The following is a 21,449-nucleotide window of genomic DNA, read 5'->3' on the forward strand; positions in this document are numbered from 1 at the left end:
AGATTGATCACAAATGAAAAAAGACATTCTAGCTGTGTGGACCTGTGACTTCACACAATGGAACAAGCCAGTCTCACGCTGTCACTTTACATACAGTATATATACAGTGGCCATTTTTTTTACTTTTATCTGTGCTTATCATTCCATCTGTGTCTTTTGTTGTTTGAGACAGTGGTTACCACTTCTACCTCACAGCACAGATCATATTTTTGGCCATAATAATAGTTCCAGTGTCGTTGGCAGACGCTTCACTAGCCCTTGGATACATTTCAGAGATCATTGATCCATTAAAATCTACTCAAAACTAGTTCAGTTCCTCCTTCCCTATTCACTTCAATGCATTTTGCCTAGTTTGCCATAGTTCCTGAACATTTCTGCGATTTCACAAACTCATGGTAAATTGATCTCTGTAAGATTCTCCCATAACTACATCTCACCCTAAGAAGCAAAACAATGTTAAGTTTTCTTCTATTGATTCTCATATGAACCTATGCACTAAAGTACACATTGATTTGCTGCCACACCTCGTTTTCTGTGCATGCTACTTTTAACTTCTACAAGTTAATGTACTGTATTTTTGCATATTCAAAGTGACCCAATATCAAGCATTACTGTGACTAAAACAATGTCAAGACTGAGGCAAATATTATATAAGGAATAAGGCCTGTTTACCAAGTTAGCTAAAGACAAATTAATAAAAAGCAGTCTGGCTTCAGACTGAATGTTCAGAAAGCCAAACTGGTTTGTTTAATGTATAACATTTCCTGTAATAATATTTAGGTGCTATACTTGACATCAACTATATGTTGTGATTCAACCTGCTAGTAATCGAAATGGGCTTATTTATAGTTGTTACTGCACACTGACTGAAACCTGTATTTCTAAAGGACAGCAAAGCTGACAAACTAAAGCATTGCGTATTGCAAAACTAGGTAATTACTCATTGATTTCAAGCATCAGATTTCTTTATACACCAAACAATGTTCCAGTAATAGAGAAGGATTATCTTCCTTGCAACCACAAGAGTGAGATTAGTGTGAAGCAAAGGCTGTGGATTTTATGACAATGCTTTTTTGGGATTCACTGTAACTTTTAATGTTATAAGGTAGGTTAAGCTAAGCAAAGAAAAGAAAAAACCTGGGAGCAAACATCCTGTATTATGTCAGCAGAAAATTTACAGAAATAAAGCATCATATTCCAAAGGTCAGAATCAACCCACAAACTGAACCTGATATGCCAGTTTTTTTAAGCATGTTTTTTTCCACTGAAAACAAAACATCATAAAAAATGTTTCCTTGCTGCCATTATTATGACAAAAGCTTTGAAGCAAACAGTACTGTAAAATAAAAGAATATTGTAAAGACTTTAATTTTTATCTTGCCTCCTAAATATAAACAAAAACTTCAAATGCATTTTAAAAGCAACCTATATTTATTTTTACACCTGACATAACTTTCCTCAAGCCCTAACATTCCTCAGGATAAACAGATGTTATTTGCTTAATGGCTTTTATTGTGAAGCTCATTAATCAAAATGTGTACATAGTGTGAAAATTTTACAAATGACCCTACCACATAAAAAATAGTTATTCCATCAAGGGAAAAGCACACACCACAACAATTAGAAACCTATCCAGGTAATGAAGTTAACCCTACTCCACTGTGAATGCTCAAGACCTGCCCCATAGCATGTATGTGTGTCTCTCAGCTTTTATGTTTGCCACCAGTTATAGTATGCAATACTTCCTGTGCTGGTCAGCAGAAGACATATTGTTGCTTCCCTCTTCTAGATGAGAAACATGATGCAAAAACGAATACATATGAAAATGATAATAACATAATCAAGTAACTCCAAAAAATTATGGCAAATAATTCCATTCTAACCTTTAGTAAATCATGTAGAGATTTATTACATGAGGTGCTTTGAAGAATCTCACGAGCTCCTTTTTTCCAATACACACTACCATGTTGCTAAATAAAGAAAAACAAAAAACAATGTAAAGGTACATTAACCAAAAAATAACAAACCCCATAACTTTTCCACATAAAAAGATTAACTTATTTAAAAGTTTTTATGGTGTTTTTTTCAGACGGATTACCTGCCCACTTCCAGATAAGGCTTTCACACTTGCAAAGTCAAATCCTGAGGTTTTCATCTTTTCCAGCAAAATGTCAAGTGCCTAAAATGAGAAAGAAAAAGCTGAACTAACTGGTTACCATTCATATTTTATTACTCATGATTTAAAGATATGCGGTGGGCTGGCACACTGCCCAGGGTTTGTTTCCTGCCTTGCGCCCTGTGTTGGCTGGGATTGGCTCCAGCAGACCCCCGTGACCCTGTAGTTTGGATATAGTGAGTTGGATACTGGATGGATGGATGTATTTAAAGATTAAGGGGTAACCTACTATTGAACACCTAACACTGAACAGAACACCTGGTATAAGTAGAAAAATATCTCTGGTTTCATAAGGATTTCATTGGATTACTTTGTGATACAGTAATGCAAACAGTGTCCCCACTTCAAATATTTGTTAATGGAATATATAATGCATATCTATTAAATTACTGTCTATCAATGTTTGTTCATCTGTCTTACTCTATTTCTGTAACTTCCATGTAAATGTAAGTTTGATAATGGGGCCAAAGGTTCAGTATTGAGTTAAGCTCAGATTCTGATTCTGTCATGCTCAAAAAATTGACAAATGTCAACATAGCATCTGTATGTGTGTATGTCTGGAAAATCAAAATTAATTTTCAACACCTTAGAATTACAATTTTCATCAGTATATACAGTACATATATTGTGGGAAACAGCCCGGACACAGACAGATGGACAGCATATTAAAGTCCAACACACGTTTATTTACAAATTAGAAAAGTGCACCAACCCAGTGCCGCAGCACCAATCACCCCAACAGTCCAGGCCAAAGCCACAGTATGCCTTCAGACCGCCTCCTTCTCTCTTCTCTCAGACCTTGCCCTCTTCCACCCAACTCCAGCCTTGAATGAAGGGAGGCGGCCCCTTTTATGATCACCCGGATGTGCTCCAGGTGGTTCCCGGCAATCTTCCACCGACACTCCCCAGTGTGGTGGAAGTGCCGGCTGTATCCTCGGAAGCACTCCGGGTGTCCCTGTTCCTCTTCCCCCCAGCACTTCCTGGTGTGGTGGAAGTGCTGAGGTCCAGGGCTTTCCAGGCATTGGGGCACCCCCAACACAACCAGGGCGGATGCCCCCTCGTGGTCCGGAGGACACGTGAGCCCTCCTCCAGTCTTCTTGGGCGTCCTGGCTGGGTACCACCCCCAGTCGCGTGCCACAGTATGTATTGTGACGAACGGCCAGGTTCCATGCCTGGCCGGGACGCCCCTGCTGTGTATGTTCCGGGGGAGCAGCCATGGACAGCTCAATACCTCCCCCAGGGTGCTTGGTGGCAGCCTCCCTGGCCGATGCTGATTCCCCAACCTCCTGCAGGGTTCCATGGGAGATGGAGTCCTCCACAGCTTGGTTGGGGCCCGGGATGGCCACTAGGAGGGCTGTCTCCTTCCAACAGCCCGGCTGGATGATTCTACAGCCCCACCGGGAAGTGCAATTAGGACCAGGTGGTCAAGCACCTGGAACGCTTCCGGGTGGGTTATAAAAAGGGCCAGCCACCACCACTCGAGAGCCAGAGTCGGGAGGAGGAGGACTAAGCCTGAGGAGGAGTGGTGGTGCCAGAAGGATTATTGTGAGTGTTTTGGGACTGTGTTGGGCCTGTGGGACACGGGGAAGGTGTGCCCCATGGCTGAAGAAAAATAAAAATCTGTTTATTTAAGTACGTGCCTCTGCGTCAGTCTGTGCCAAGTCAGGCGCTATATATATATATATATATATATATATATATATATATATATATATATATATATATATTTACTTCCATTCCTGCACTCCTAAGTGTTCTAGTACTTCTGGCAAAGGACAGTTGTTTAAGCCAAACAAAAAATCAGTCATTCATCCTTTCTCTTAAACAGTTGTGGTGGATTGCCGGCTTCTTTCTCCGGCCCTCACCCCCAGGCCGCCAGGAGGAGCTCTCCCAGCAGCGTGGACATGCCCCGAGTTCCAGCAGGGCCTCATGGACTATGTAGTTTTTATACACAGCCCTGCTGGATACCTTGGGGGCCACCAGGCGTCGCTGTAGGGGGGCTCGTATGCTCGCATGTGCCCTATAACCCGGGAGTACGTCACGGTCACGTGACAGGAAGAAACGACGTGCTCCCGGGTTGAAGAAAAGGACTGTTTACCCTGACCCGGAAGGGATAAGGAACTGTGGACTGTTGAACGGGAACACCTCCGGGTCAGGGTGTATAAAAGGACTCTGGGAAGCCCAGTACACTGAGCTGAGCTGGGAGGTAGGGTGGCAAAGTGTCTGGGCGAGGAGGATTGGTTTATTGAGAATTATTGTGTTTATGAGTGTGGTGTGGAGAGTGCTTTGTGCACGGTATTTTTATAAAATAAAGAATATTTATACTTTCACCTGGTCATCAGAGTGGTACCTGAGGGTTCAAGAGGTGGACAAAGCCTCTATCTGTCACAGAGTGTTTTGTGCAATGTAGAAAAAAGAAAAAAATGGGCAACTGAAACATGAACATGTTTGGCAGACTTTTGGATCACCTATTAATTCATTCACCTTTACTATGTTACACAAAAGGTGTAAATAACAGAATTATTTACTTGGCCTGTGGCAATGAATACACAGCAGTGTTTGAAGGCTGGATAATGGTAATCCACTGGCTTTATTGCAAGATAATACTAAATACAATATAACAATTCACAACATGAAAATCAAACATCCTCTAAGATTAGCCCCTATGCCCTGTGGCCACCAGGGGGCACTCCAGCTCGTCAAACACCTGACACAAAGGCTCAGACACAGGTATAGAAGTACAAAGAGTCTTTATTGTAGGAAACTCTTCCTTCAAGTGTTTCCCATGCCACAACCACAAATACAATTAAGCACAATGGTAAGCATCAAGTATCTCCGCCTTCTTTTTCTCCCCATCACTGCTTCCTCCACTCCTCCCAGCATGCTTCGTCCTGCATCTTCCCAACTTTGTTTTGGTGGACTTGAGGCAGCTGGCTCCTTTTATGTAACTCCCGGGAGTACTTCCGGTGTCCCATAAGCGTGGTTCGAAAGCACTTCTGAGTGAGGAGGAAGCCCCATAAAGTAGGACTCCCCTGTCACTGCACCCAACAGGGCTGAGTTGACAAACCTCAAGTCCCATGATGCCCCGTGGGAATCTGGGGCACCATTGCAGCCCAGGGGGGCTGCCATCTATGGATCCAGAGGAGATAATGCCCTGTGCATGTTCTCTGTCCCAGTCATTCCATTGCAGAGGCATCCCACCTGGTAAGGGCCCTGGGCTTCCCTCATAGCCCTTAGTGGAAGCATGTCACTTGTAGCATGTAACTCTTGAGTGATCGAGAAAAGAGAAGTTTCAAATATGCATTTTATTCTACAAGTATATTAGTGGAGATTTCGAGCAATTTCCCTTTAATTCCAGTTTTTCCAAATTCTTTGTCTATGCTGTTATAAAATACCAGAAAGACACCTGTACATTGCAGAGACACTGGAAGACTGAACAAGAAATTATTGTGAGTCGATAGGTTATCAAATTTCTCATACTTGAGCTCTATGATCTTCTGTCTCTTTCCTGATGCATGGAAATTTCACTATGACACTAGAAAGTAGACTCAAAGGCTATCAATTGTAACAAATTAGAGATAAAATTGCAGACCATCAACCTGTCATACTACAACATAAAACTTTATTTTCTCATATTATATTTTAAAAAAGCTTCTTTTATATTTAAGTAGCTTCTTTTTCTGAAATCTGGATACTCTATAAATGCATATAGCGTATGACATGCTTGTCCTCAAATAATTACTTTAGCAAGTCAAATTAAATGATTTCACAGAAACTATATGTTCTATAAAACTTAAACCTGCACATTAAATGGAGAAAACAACCAAATAATATTTTCAGCCTTCAAAAAAATGTATAATCAAATAAAATCACATGAAAAAACAGGCCCTGGAGAAGACTGAAGAATTTGTGTAATCTGAAAAAACTACTACTACTCTGTACACTTGATCTACTATAAGGTAAATACACGCCATTCTTCCAATAAATATGTGTGAAATATTATAAAACAATATTAAAATTGTCAGTTTGAAACTGAAATCTTTTACATGTATATTTTAAAAGAGAAATTATTTTACAGTTGCTTCATTTACAAAATTTTCAGCCTGTTTATCTGGTATCTGAGTACTCCATCACTCTAAACACATCTGTTTGTTTTATGTAGCAAATGCCTACTAAAAATGTACACTTGTCAATTATTGAATTGACTTAAAGAATTATAGGCATACTATTAGCTGTTTTTTTTATTTAAATATTGACTTAAAGTGCTTGGCAAATAGATTTAAATTCTTGCAGTCCTGCCTTTAGGTTAAGGGTTTCAAACTCAAGGCCCATGGGCTGGGTCCATCCTTTGGAACTTTTTAAAATGGCCCACATCACCAATATTCAAAACACATTACATGAAGCCTGTGATGGTGGCTGTTGTTCTTAAAAGGCCCCCTTTAATGTGTGCTTCATATATAATGTGTATCCATACATAATTCACATTTACATGTGGCATTGAAATGTGTTTCCGTTGTCTGCTCACATTTATCTCCACAGCATATATACTAACATACTAACCTGCAGTTAGAAGGGAAATTGGCCCAACAAAAAAAAAGCAAAAAAAAGGTGACATGCCGCACTTCTATAAAGACATGTGGTGTTTTTGCATGTATTTTTCTGTTTATCATCAGTATTAACATTGGCATGCACAGGCATCTGAAGATTTGGGTGTCTGTGTATGTAAATGATACATGGTTTAATTATTTCTGTTATGGAATTAAAGTTGGGAACTTGTGCTAGTGCTCTGAACCTTAGCTCAGTGAAAACAGTTACAGAAAATAACCTGAACTGAATAATGATTTAAACAAATACAATGCCTTAAAGTAAAAATGAATTAGAGACATATGAAATTTTTCTCTTACCTGTACCCACATTAATACTGGAGCAGTCACAGTTAAATTGTCATTGTGAATATGGACACCTCCTTGAGTCCTGGAAAAAAGTATGATAAATTCATTTAGATTTGTCAAATTTTTTGTACTGAAAAAATCCCTCCTGTCCTCAATTCCTTCTAAAGCCTACTTAATCCAACTGTTAGTGCTGCAGAGAGTTGCACAAAGCAGAAACCAGGCCTTGGAAATGCCATGCAGACAAAAAAAAAAAGCTAAATAGTATCAAATACAACAAGCATATGAGGACGTTTTATAGCTTGTCTTAAGATATGGAGTTGAATTACCATGAGGTGAGTGGAGTGCAGATGGAATTGAGATATTGGTATACAAATCATTAAACCCTACCAGAAAAGCCATCTTACCACAAAATGTATTGAATACTATTAGTTAGGGCTCTTCCTAGTATAAGGAAGGTTCTAGGAATTTTCATGTGAGCACTTCAACACAGCTTGTAACTTGACTTTTTCATGTTGGTGTAGCTATGCTGATAAATAACATAGCGCAAACCATGACAGATATAGCAGGAAGGAGAAGGTGTACATAGCACTCTTTAGAGCTGGCTGCTATTTGATTTCAAAAAAATGTTGTCAATCCACATGGCTACCAATCATTGATTTTTATTTTGCTGAAAATGAAACTATGTTGTAAATTGTAAATGTAAATTGGGCAAGATCTATGAAAGTTAAACACTTGGTCACTCAAATTTCTTGATACATTATAAACCACATCACTAAATGGATCAAAGCACCCTTAAAACAAATTCAACTTTCATACCGTACAATATCACAATCTGTATTACAGTGGCAAGTGTGAATGTAGACTATTTATTTGGAATGGACCACGCTGCTACAGTTGCGGCTATACTATAAAGATTTTTAAAATGCTTTGTATTCTTTGTTTCTAGTTTCTACTTTCAATTCTGCTGAGTGTAATGGAATTCCTTATTTAGTCTCCAGGTTAAATCCCTGAGAAAAAGACAATGCAACAAAAGAGGGTGCAAGAGGCACAATGTAATAATAATACTAATTATATTTATGTAGGGCTTTTCTTGCTACTCAGAATATTTTATATAGACAGAAGGGAACCACTTCAACCACCACCAATGTGTAGCACCCACCTGGATGATGTGACAGCAGCCATTATTATGCTGGTACACTTGCCACACATTAGCTATTAGGTGGTGACATGGTTAAAGAGACAGGGGCTGATTAGGGGGCCATGATGGGCAATTTAGCTAGATCATCAGGATAAACCCTACTCTTTTCAAAAGATGCCCAGGAATTTTTAATGATCACAGAGGCTCAGGACCTCAGTTTTACATCTCTTCTGAAGTATGGTGCCATATTTAGAGTACAGTGTATTGGGACATTGGGATCCACACAAAGACCACAGAGTAAGTTCCCCATGCTGGCCTCGTCAACATTTCTTCCAGAAACCACCCAAGCTTTTTCCTAGATTATCTGCTATCTAAGTACTGGCTGGGACCAAACTTGCTTAGATTCATGGGGACAACCTGTTCTGTTGTGCAGGTGGTATGGCTGCTGACAAATTTCAACTGGATATCTAAATAAAAATATACTTTAATACAACATGGCTCTTGTTCATAAGTATTTGAAAAGGATAATATAGAACAACAATTCAAAACATGTAAATTTTTGGTTACAATGTCTCGTAGATTTTCCTGCATAAGTTACCACCAAGACTACTGACTCACACTCGTTCATATTTGTTGTTGTTCATCTAGGGTTATTGCCATGGCTTGAGTTTATTTCTTGTTTATTTAATATTTTACTTGTTTTATAAGTTTTCATCTCTGGTTATTAACACTGCTTGTGGTTTTGCTTTATCTATTTATGTACTATTGTTTGTATTGTTATGGTGTTTATTCTGTTTGTTGTTATGTTTATACTGTGTGTTTTATGTTATCTGCCCCGCATCCGAACTATGAAACCTAAAGAGGCGTGGCCATCTAATTAGGAAGCTAGGGTATTGGCCCCACGTAGCATTTAAGCCATAGCTAAAAAAAGTTCAACTGCTTTGGCATTGCTGCTTTAAGATTCCTGTGGTTTGATTAATGATTTGGTTGTTTGGATTTCATACTGTTTGACCTCTGATTTAACTTAGGGTATTGTTTCTGGATTGTGTTTTCTCCGATTTGGCAACTTTTAGGTTGTGCCCTTCAGGCAAACCTTTTTTACTCCTGTTTAATCTCTTGCTTTTTTAATCCCTTTTGAATCTCCTTTAATACTTTTAATTATTTCTTTGTTTTGCCCTTTGACCACATTTTTTATGTGGTTTTTACCCCTTGGCTACTTGTTGTGGATATTTACCATTTAAAGATTAAATGTCTTACCCCAATTTTGGGCATGTGTAGGCTAGAAAGCTAGCCATTTGAGTAGAAATGAGACTGCCTGAGGTGAGGCCTATTTCTGGGGCCCAGACCAATATCATGGTTGGTCTGACAGTTTGTGGGCTGTTTTTTGAGAGGCCTGCTCCCTTTTTGTGTTTCTTTGTGGCAGAATTTGTAACAATTTTCATGCAAAAGCTTGATTTAGAACACAGTTTTCAGTAATATCTTTCTGAAGTTGTTTAAAAACATATAAATCATATTTGATAAGTTTGTAACATTTTCATAAATTTATGCATCTAAATTGGTTTAATGAAACAGTTCAGATATACCTGAAAGCCTAATGCAACTGTCTCCCTACCATGTTTTGGTGAAGAAGAATTACAATGCATAATTAGTGCTATAGCACTTTATAATTTTTGTGCACATGTGTTCTATAGGCATAATTGCTATATACAGTATATGTCCAAAAGTATATGGACACTACTCCAAATGATTTAGTTCAGGCATTTCATCTGTACCCATTGTTAACAGGCAAATAAAATCAAGTACACAGTCATGCAATCTCCACTGACAAACACTGGCAACAGAATGGGTCGCATTAAATAGCTCTGTGACTTTAAATGTGACACTGCCATTGGATGCCACCTTTGCCACTCAGTACATGAAATATCTGCTCTGCTTGATAAGTCCAGGTCAACTGTAAGTGCTATTACTAATCGGAAATGTCAAGGAGCAGCAACAGCTCAGCCACAAAGTGGTAGACCACACAGCCTCACAGAGCTGCATAGTGTGAAAAAAATCACCTATCACCTACGGCATCACTCACAAGAGAATTGCAAACTGCCTCAGGAAGCAACATCACCATAAGATCTGTGTGTCAGGAGCTTCATAAAATGGATTTCCATGGCCAAGCAGCTGCACACAAGCCTACGATAGCTATGCACAATGACAAAGCATTGGTTAGGGTGATGTAAAGCACACCACCATAGGATCTGGTAGTCTGATGGATGAATCTGGTTTGGCAGTTGCCAGGAAAACACTGCTTTCTGGATGGTATAGTGCCTACTATGAAATGTGGTGGAGGAGATATAAAGGTCTGGGGCTGTCTGACTCCAATAAAGGGTACTATTAATGAATCAGCATACAAAGACATTTTTGATAATGGTGCACTACAACTTTTTGGCAATAGTTTGGGGAAGGTCCATTCTCTGTTCTAGCATGACTGAGCCCCTGTGCACAAAGCCAGGCCCATAAAGACATAGTGGAACTCAACAAACCCCTGACCTCAACTCTATTAGTATGAATTAAAATGCCAGTTTTGAGCATAATATATAATTCAGCGTTAGCTTGTTATTAAAAACAGTGTTAATTAAAAGTCAATATTATGCACAGAAGGACATGTAGGCATTCAAATGCTTGATATTTTAGGCTTAGGCATGTTTGGAGAAATGTATGTAATATTAACAATATCAGTGTTAATATTACTGAAATGTTAGTTTCACCTACATTAACATAATGTATATCGTGTTTACCACCAGCTGTCCCCTTGATACAGTATCTCATTTACAGATTACAAAGAACATTTAAGACACATTTTTTCTACAAAACCTGACAAGAAACCTTGTAACCAACATTTAGACTAGGTTTGGTTACACAAAAAAGTACATACAGTAGGTGACATCAATCTACTGGATATAACCTAATTAATTAGGACTATTTTTCTATGAATTAGCTCAACTAAAGCCAAAACTATTTATTTTTTTATTTGAAGCTAAAGAAAAAACCAAAGATAGAAATACATGTACATAAAATGAAATAACCTTATTAACTAGATCCTCACAAGCAGTCAAAATGAAGCAAAAACTTGAAAGCTTAAACTGATTATGACCTGGGGCCTCATGCATAACGCTGTTATGAATTCGCACTATAACATGACGTAAGCACAAAAGCCGAAATGTGCCTACGCACAGAAAAATCCAGATGCAGGAATCTGTGCGTTCGCCAACTTCTGCTACATAAATCCCGCTCAGCGTGGAAATAAACACATGTGCACGCACTTGCTGTCCCGCCCCAACTCCTCCCAGAATTACACCTCTTTGAATATGCAAATCAATATAAATACCCCTTAAGCCCAGCGTTCTGTGAAAAGGCAATGGCAAAAGTACGAGGAAAAATAGAAGAATTTCAGCGAATACCAAATGGAGGCAAAGAAAAACGTACTATTTGTTGGTTTAAACAGTTATATAAGCAACAGAAGGAAGTTGATCGAGTGACATAGCGTGTCAGAGAAACTCGAAAGCTCAAGTTCACAAAGTCGCACAGTGCCCGAAATAAAAAAAGTTGTCACATATCAAAGTCGGCGTGAAAAGGCGACTCGTAGCCCAACGCCTGAGTGTCATATGAAAGCTTATTAGGGTACAGTGAAAAAAAAGGCACACAGTGTGAAAAAAGCGCGAAATGTCAACTTTAATCTCGAAATTTCCACTTTAATCACATAGTTTATTTTGTCATTAAAGTAGAACATCATAAACTTCATCTTAAAATCATTTAATTTACTAGTTTCTCAAATCCCATTGTAACTAAAGTAGCACGTTAAATACTTTGTTTTGTATTTGATCTTATATCTGCTCTATGTGCCTGAATCACTACATGCTCTTCCTCCGACAGGACACAGAATCCATTACGTTCGGAATATTACAGCTCTCTGTGTAATTAAAATACTGAGAAGTACACGTGATATCATTTTCATGATGATATGAGTTAAAGCATGTTATTAAACATGGGAACACGGTGGTGCAGTGATTGTTCATGTCTTACAGCAAGATGCTTGCTGCGCCATGCGCGACCTTCAATGAAATGCTTTATTACAGAAGTACTGTCTTTTTCAAACGTACTAACCCCCAATTCCTGTCCTTACTTTTCTTTCTCCAAATACCCAATCGCCACACAATCAGCTCTGTAATAGACGTTAAGTCATCTGTAAGCTTAGAACGCCAATTCTTCAAAACTTTTAAGGAACATCAAACTATCTTCGTAATGTTTAATTATTCTATCCATCTATCCTTCCAGTGTCGCGCCAGCCACAGCATGAAAACAGCGCGAGGCAGGAACAAACCGTGAACGAAGCTCAACCTCGCTAGCGCTGCGGCACCATGTAGTTAAAGTTTTATCTGTATAATATAATCAACATATTTTGCTGCATTTCATCTTAAAAATGATATTGTCATCTTATGTAAATACGTGCTTTATAAAGTGGCTCAGGTTGTGCAATATTATAACTGTATCATAAGTACAATTACCTCATGGTAACTTGCAAGTACAAACAGTTCTACAAGGAGCACTTGAGCCACCGTCGTGGATGTGGATCTAAGAAAGGGTAACCACACAGGAACAGTAGCACTGCTTTGACGCTGGGTGCCGACAGTCTGCAAAACCTAACGGAGAACTTGCGTACGACAGGGTATGAGGTACCGTGGAAAAGTCCGTGGCTTTACGCCAAGTGTAGGTTTTATACATCGCGATTTGAATGTGGAAACGTTCTTACGCAACATTTTTGTGCATATGCACCATTTATACATGAGGCCCCTGGTGTCCTACAGCTTGAAAATAAGAATATTTAACTCATACAAATATACTGATTATTGCTACACATTAAATGTAATTAAAACTTTGTTTACATTTTCTCAGTTTTATATGCAACTAAATTTAATCTTGGATTTGAACAGTTCACAATACATCACTAAAAAATAGAAGGAGCTATGAGGTTAATCTTTATTTTTGTTCCTTCATTGCTTCTGTGAGCAACAGATATTTCACTATCGTCAAGTTTAAAGTCTATTTTTTGATAAATTACCTGTACATTGGGAGGTCTGTATCAAACTGGATGCTATTTTGATAAATAACTTGTAAGTCTTCATCTATAGCAACCACCTTTACCTAAAAGAGAATTTGGTAAAAAGAAGTTAAACAAAACTCCGATTCAGATTCAACTTTGTACAGTACTATGACAATGAATTACAGTTGAGCATTTGACCAGAACTGCAAATAATAGAAATACTTAGTTATACAATGGCAGCCGATAAATTAGTATATCCATGATCCTAATGCTGGGACCTAGAGTTCAGCAGTGTATCTGCTACAGGAAAGAAGCTATTCTTTAGTCTGTTGGTGCTGGCAAGACTGACGGTGATGGGGTAAACAGTCTGTGGGTGATTTGGGAAATGTCCTTGATGATACTGCGAAAATGTATTTACATCAAGAACAATGAAAATCACATAGAATAATCAGCTGCTAACGGTATACCTTACCTAGTCCAGTAAAGGGCCCTGCTTTAAAATATAATCATAAAGCCGGAAAGTTAATAATGAAAGCTTAAGCGTTCAACTTTATTACCATTGAATTCTGCTTGTTTGTAAAATATGCACAAATTATTTATTATTTTAAATCACAAATACCTGCAATTAATTTTCAGTGAACTGCTATCAATGCAAATGGTATGATTTTTGGAAATGTATAGTTTTTCAAAAATAACATAACCAAAAATAAAAAAATAACTAACCAAAGCACACATTATTGAATAGGATGAGAAAAACAATATATTTACTAAAGACTGTCTAATATAGTAAAGACAAACTTTAACAACCCATCCATCTTCTAAATCTATTTTATCCTGTTCAGGAACACACAAAAGCTGGAGCCTATCCCAGCAGGCATAGTGAACAATTCCTGGTCCATTACTGGATGAACACACACACACATTTAGTTTAGTATTGCCATCACCTGAATGTTTTTCGACTGTGGGAGGGAACATGCAGACAGAGGGAGAAGCTGCAATGTGAACCCCGGCCTTCTTGTTGTAAGGCAGCATTACTACCACTGCACCACCTTGCCATTCTCTTTAACAAACCATACATTGTAAATATAATTAAATTTCTTTTATTTGTGTCTCATTGAAAGATTTGTTAAATTACCACATTTTTAAGAATTGCCTTACATTATCTTGATTTATTCCTGTTTCAGCTAAATTATGTAATAATTTAATGACTTGTTTATACAGCAACATCTGATTTACTGTCGTATTAATGACCCCATTGTCTCAACGTCTGTATACTTCTCCCAATGCAACACAAACAAAAGTGAATTATAGTACTTCTTCTGGCATCTCCAGAAAAACTCTACTAAAAGCTTGATCTTTCCAGGGAAAACCTTGCTTTTTGATAGCTTTTGATAGCTGTTTGACATTCTAATCCCTCATCTCTGCTAACTTCAATTCACCATCTACAAAATATCTCCACAGTTTGATCTAATTCCTCTATTTTGGACACTTAAACATTATGTCAACATTTTTACTACATACAGTTACACAACTTTACCTCTCTTTTAATAGTCTTTCTGCCCAAAGTAGTAAAAACGGACACTGCAGCTCAGAATGCTGCTGACATAGTCTTGACCCAAACCAGATGTTCCGAAACACCAGTTGTCTCAAGTAGACATGTTTCTGGCTCGATTTCAAAAAGTCTTTTAAAATCTGCTACTGTTGCCTAGTGATGTTGCCTCATAGGTTGACATCTCTGGCTCCAAACCTCCATGGTCCATATAGAGTACACTTTCTTAAGGTATTCTGGCTTTCATTTACAACATAAAGACATGCTGATTACATTGACAGGCAGAACTTGAAGTAGTCCTGTAGGATTCTGCCTTACAATGACCTAGCAGTTCATCCATGACTGATTCAGGTCTTGCACCAAATTTTCCAGGAGTCTGCATCAGCCTCTCACAACACCTCATTGGAATAAGCACCCTTTAATCAAGACTGAGTAAAAAAACAGCTTCTAATGTGCAATAAGATACTGCTACCACTACCACGCTGAATTGTTTAAGAACTGAACTTTAATAATGTCAGTATGTTGCAACCCAAGTGAACAGAATAACAGGTTCATGTGGTGCTAATGCAATTTCAAAGGAGAAGGAGGAGGAGGTTTGGAGCATGCGCTGCTTATAGTACATTGCCGCACCCACCACACAGCAAACCATCCGGATTGAGATCCAAGTGCAGCCATGCAACGGTTTCTCTAAAAACTGATTTGCATTTAAACATGACAAACTAAGGACAAGCTAAAGGGAATTTACCATTACGACACTAACGAAATACCTGCTGAAAATGGGGCATTGCCATCATCTGTGAATAAGTCCATTCAACTAGCAATAGCCATTAACAACACTAGTAATACCCTAAACTATTAATTTTAAATCAATTTAATTGAATCTTGATAACAAAGGTATCAATTTCTATCAAAAAAAATGAAAATGCCTGTGTGTGTCTAAAATTATGTCTGGTAGTGTAGTTAAGGTTATCTGATTCTGGCATGTTGCTCTGAAACTTGATTGGAAAACTTTTGACATGCACATATTCCAATTACCTGATCTTCCTCCTGCTCATATTAGCATCATTCTTCTCGACATTCAGATCTAGATTAAAAACCTTCCTTTCCCTCACTGTATTTGTAACTGTTTTCCAGTCATTCACAATGTTCTTCTGTCTCTCCTTGTACCATGGTGGTGCAGCAGTAACAATTCTCCACCCAGCTGATGTGTGGGTTGAGTCTGCACTCAGTCCCTATAGGTTCTGTCTATACTCCAGTTTCATCCCATATCCACAGAACATGCCATCCACCATGACGCCTATTCAATTTTTTATAGGATCATGAGCCCACCCTGCCAGTATTATGCATTACAGTTTGGGAATGTTACTTTTAAAAGTAGCTTAAGTACATTACTCATTATTTGCAAAAAGAGTTATAATAATCAACAAAATTTATTAAGTTACTAACAGTGCACTACTTTTTCTTCTTTTGTATGAAAAATGGCACATTTCACTAGCGAGCATTTGTTATTAATTCCATAAGACCATATAAGTTACAAACCTTCATGTGACTGAGCAGAAACACTGTCAAATTTGATAAAACTTTTATGTTTTATAAATATGTGTAGATCTTCATGTGCTATGAATACAATAACACTCTTCCCCTTATTCCATCCATAAAGCAAACCTCTGAAGATTCATGGTATGAACACTGGCTGCTGCGCCACCTGCTCACAATATTTCAAAATATCTCTTGTGGACACCAGAGGGGTGCACAGCTCCCCAAACACCAGACACAACAGACAGAGGCACAAGTCCCAGCACAACACAGGCTTTATTTCGGTGGGGAATCGCTTTTTTCTTGCTCCCCACAGCAGCACAGTATATATAAGCACCAGTAAACCCCAAATACACAGTCCCTTTCTTCTCCTTGGCTCTTCTGCCTCCACTCCTTCCTCAAGCTCCGTCCTCCACCTCTCAATTCTGACTCCCTGAATGGAATGAGGTGGCCTTTCTAAGTGTTCCACAATCTTCTTCCGGCCACACTTCCGGGTGTGGCAGCAGCCCTGTAGAAGAGGGCTCAGCCATTCTCCATGTGCCCCCTGGTGGTGGCCACAGGTCCCAGCAGGGTTCAGCTTCCATGCTTCAAACCCATGGCACTGTAGCAAGCCAGGAGGGCTGCCCTCTGTCATTCTGGGGGAGGTGTTGCCCCGTACAAGCTAATTCCCCGAGTCCTTCTGTTATGGATGTGTCCTGGCTGAGTAAGAATCCCAGCTGTCCTTTACACTACATATTAAACTAAATTGACACTTTATTGGTAGGTTTCTTTTACTAGAGTTCATTTAGCACACTCTTTTCTGCATGACTTTGCTTACTGAGCCCTGCAAAGGACCAGCGTCTACCATATTTGCTTCTTGCCTTACATCTACTGGTGCTGCGATAATCATTGACTCCCTGTGACCCTAAATTGGACCAATTAAATTTCTCCCTCAGCACACAAAGGACTAAATGTATACTTATAAAGTCTGATGAGTTCTTTTCACTTGATTGCACACTAACGTTACACACGTGCTTATTCTTTTCCTCACACAGATGGAGTGGAATTACCAAATAAATCCAATATTTCTTTGAAATATAGCAGTAATTCACTTATTTATGGTTTTCAGTAATAAGTTTCAGTAGTAAAGCATGCATTTTTTTTAAAAATGTGAGAACTTTTACTGGGCGGCACGGTGGCGCAGTGGGTAGCACTGCTGCCTCGCAGTTGGGAGATCTGGGGACCTGGGTTCGATTCCCGGGTCCTCCCTGTGTGGAGTTTGCATGTTCTCCCCATGTCTGCGTGGGTTTCCTCCGGGCGCTCCGGTTTCCTCCCACAGTCCAAAGACATGCAGGTTAGGTAGATTGGCGATTCTAACTTGGCCCTAGTGTGTGCTTGGTGTGTGGGTGTATTTGTGTGTGTCCTGCGGTGGGTTGGCACCCTGCCCAGGATTGTTTCCTGCCTTGTGCCCTGTGTTGGCTGGGATTGGCTCCAGCAGACCCCCGTGACCCTGTGTTCGGATTCAGCGGGTTGGAAAATGGATGGATGGATGGAACTTTTACTTAAAAAATAAATATTGCATTAGGCTGCTTTTTGCTTTATAAAGTAACACACATTATTTATGATGCGTTATCCCCAACACAGTTGACTATAAAGAAGTAACCAAACCAGGATGGGTTGTTTAACTCCATGTACTAATAAGAAGCCAATTTAGAGACACTAACATGTCAGTCTTAACTGGGGTGGCCAGTAATTTAAAGCTCCAATCCAGGACACATGTGGGCTGATCAGATTGCCATGATTGCAAAACAGGTCACAGCTAGACACAAATTCATTTGAAGAGCCTTGGGGAACCCTCATGGATTATTGTGCACGTTTAAATATTCACCTAAAATCATAGGGATGTTACACTCTTAAAAAATAAAGATGCCAGAGCGGCTCTTTAGAGTGATGCCATAGGGGAAACATTTTTGGATCCTAAAAGACCCATCCACATGCTAGTTCTGGAAAGAGATTTTATTTATTTAGATCTGTAAAAGGCTCCATACGGTAAACAACCATGACTGGATGGTAAAAGATTTGTAAAATACAAATGGGTCATCACTTTAAAAAGACTATTGCTGCATACAAAAACAGCCTATATTCAGGTTATCTTAATCTGTTAGTGTCCTGCTATAGGTAGCCTACCAAACATTAAAGATTTTAGTTTTTTCTGCATATTAAGAAGTTTTTCAAATCACAAAGAGTCAACTTCATATAAAGAATACTTCACAGAATAAAATGGTACTTTGTCAAACAATGGCTCTATGAAGAACTACACAACCTAGCAAACAACCATAAAGTCCCATTAAAGAACCAGTATTTTTAAGCGCATAGGCATAAAACGGGACGCGATGCTTAAAAACAGGACTGCCCCAAAAAAACTGGTAAGGCTGGTCACCCAAGTCGAAACTGGTGTTTCATCTAAAGAGGTGGGCAGCTGATCAAGGGATGGTTATTTCTTCTTGTTGGACGCAGCAGGATTCAGTTTCTCGTCATGCACCTTTCAGTGGAAAATGCGGATTCGGAAAGTGGGTGGAAAGATCACTAAATGAGCTATAAAGCTTTTTTTAATGCAAAGCTTATTCCTTAAACATCAAAATCTAAGTGAACAATAACTGTCAGTTTATGTATAACCACCCGGATGAACAGGATATTGGCTGCTTCTGACTTGTACATTTTATTTAAAGCTTATTCATTTACATCGAGATCGGAGTGAGCAATAACTGTCAGTTTATGCATAACCACCTGAATAAACAGGATTATTAGCAGCTGCTGACTTGTACATTTTACGCAATAAGCTAATTATTAATCTGACCAAGCAGAGACAGCCGAGGCCACAGTCACATAAAAGTGGGTCCGTTCTTTCCTCTACCGCTAATCGTACCTCCAAAGTGCTAAAAGTGGGATCTCGTAAGTCCCCCAAGTTTCTATTGGATGCTGGAAATTTACGCAGCGCGCCTTTTCTCATTCAATTCTACGTGCACGGCGCAGCAGAGTCACGTGCGCATAGCGTGCTCGACCCCGACAGCGTTCCGTTTCACTTTCCTTTCAATTAACTGTACTTCGTTTTTGTACCATGTAGGACTTGCGCTTGTGCAGAACCCAAACCTACCCACCTGCTGTGTACTGAAATCGAATCCCAGATAGCTGCCGCTGACTGAAGCCATGTCGCGCAGGTCTAAGAAGCTCAACGCGCCTGCGCGAAGTGCCAGTACCGTCCCACTTTTTTAAAGGGGCGTCGTCTTTTTGTTTTTCTGTACCTAAATAAGCATTTTGTTAGGCTGAAATGAATTACTGTACTTGTTCACAACAGTGTTTATTTTCAGGCAGTATACATCTATGTTAACTTTTATATAGAGTGTTTTAAGTGACTAATTAAATTTTATAAATAATTCGAAAAAGAAATATTGCACATATTGACTTTTTTAGATTTTGCCCAGTACGTTGATCACATTAACATCTGCAAACTCAGGACACTCCTATACTGTATTTGCAGAGAAGGACAGAACAGTACTTCACTGTTTCACTGCCAGATCGTATTTGGTAAATTTCATTTTCAACGTTTTGTTCAATTTCAGGTGAGTTTTGCCAGACCCAGCGACTTTTCAGATTCACTGTCAAACTTGCAGAACTCCCATGTCCACAGCACTGGACTAATTATGATATTTATCAGAGTCTGTAAAGGGTTAAATCACACCTTTTTATAGATTTTGGACGAGATGGTCCTCCTGTGTTAAATTGCAGGTGAGTTTTACCCTGTGAATCACATTATTAAATTTATTACCAAATGTAAAAGTACCAAACTGCCAGACCTGTTGCACAGAACCGGAGACCTGAAGACTAGAGGTCATGCATAGGTGATCGGATATTCGCGCAAGTACAATGCAATAGCCTACAATACAGTTTATTTTTGTATAGCCCAAAATCACACAGGAAGTGCCGCAAGTAGTGTGCATACTTTTATTTTCCTAATGAGGTTGTTCCTGAAGTGGGGAAATCCTGTATTTTAGATAATTAACTGAGTAAAGAAGTGTGTATTTGTCTAGACCCTTCATTTTCCGGTTTAATATAGAAGTAAAAAACGTGTCTAGCAAAATATATCTAAATAAATTTATCTTTTTCTGTTTGAAAATGTAGTCAAGTAAAAGTGACAGAGAGAGAGAGAGAGAGATTGGGAGTAGGCGCTGATAGCTGCGTTGCCGCACCCACCACACAACGAACCACGTGGATTGGGACCCGAAAAGTTGACAGAAAATGTTTTATTCAAGTAGAAATATTCATACTCAAGCACAGTAACAAAGTATTACTACTGTACTTCATTACCATAGCTCGTTGTACTGATTTTCTACAGGTTTTTACCTAAATGCCTTCCTGTGTTACATTTGTATTGATTGACTGACACAACCACCCGCTTTCAGTTAACATATCAGTAAATCGCATCTTTCACAAAAGCATGGGTTTTGTCGGTCTTGGCTATAGCAGGTCCAGCTTAGCCCCAATAACATACACTCACTGGCTACTTTATTATGTACACCTTGCTAGTACTGGGTTGACCCCCTTTTGCCTTCAGAACTGCTGTAATTCTATGTGGCATAGATTCCACAAAATGCTGGAAACATTTCTCAGGGATTTCAGTCCATATTGACATTATAGTATCACACAGTTGCTGCAAATTTTTTGGCTGTACATCTATAATGTGACTCTACCATTACACCATATCCCAAAGGTGCTCTATTAGGTTGAGATGTGGTTACTGTGGATTCCATTTGAGTACAGTGAACTCATTGTCAAGTTCAAGATAACAGTTCGAGATGATTTGAGCTTTGTGACATGGCACATTATCCTGCTGAAAGTAGCCATCAGAAGATGAGTACACTGCGGTCATAAAGGGATGGGCATGGTTAGCAACAATACTCAAGTAGGCTACGGCATTTAACGATGCTCAGTTGGTACTATGGGGCCCAAACTGTGCCAAGAAAATATCCTCCACACCATTACACCACCAGCCTGAACCGTTGATACAAGGCAGGATGGATCCATGCTTTTAT

At 39.1% G+C, this 21,449-nt stretch overlaps 1 protein-coding gene across 3 annotated transcripts in view; it reads right to left on the reverse strand.

The window, feature by feature from the left end:
- xylb (xylulokinase homolog (H. influenzae)) overlaps positions 1 to 19,588 on the reverse strand; it is a 353,065-nt gene extending 333,477 nt beyond the window's left edge. For all 3 annotated transcript variants that reach the window (XR_007935308.1, XM_028804172.2, XM_051929119.1), the window contains exons 1-5: positions 19,518 to 19,588; positions 13,314 to 13,396; positions 7,081 to 7,150; positions 2,099 to 2,179; positions 1,884 to 1,970 (exon numbers count right to left, since the gene is read on the reverse strand). Coding sequence is in view for 2 of the 3 variants with exons in the window: in XM_028804172.2 (XP_028660005.1) it covers positions 1,884 to 1,970; positions 2,099 to 2,179; positions 7,081 to 7,150; positions 13,314 to 13,396; positions 19,518 to 19,568 (372 nt within the window). In the remaining variant the exon portion in view is untranslated. The remainder of the gene's footprint in view (positions 1 to 1,883; positions 1,971 to 2,098; positions 2,180 to 7,080; positions 7,151 to 13,313; positions 13,397 to 19,517) is intronic.
- Between the last annotated feature and the right edge of the window lie 1,861 nt (positions 19,589 to 21,449).

This window comes from Erpetoichthys calabaricus, chromosome 6 (genome assembly GCF_900747795.2).
Source record: "Erpetoichthys calabaricus chromosome 6, fErpCal1.3, whole genome shotgun sequence".
Lineage (NCBI taxonomy): Eukaryota > Metazoa > Chordata > Cladistia > Polypteriformes > Polypteridae > Erpetoichthys > Erpetoichthys calabaricus.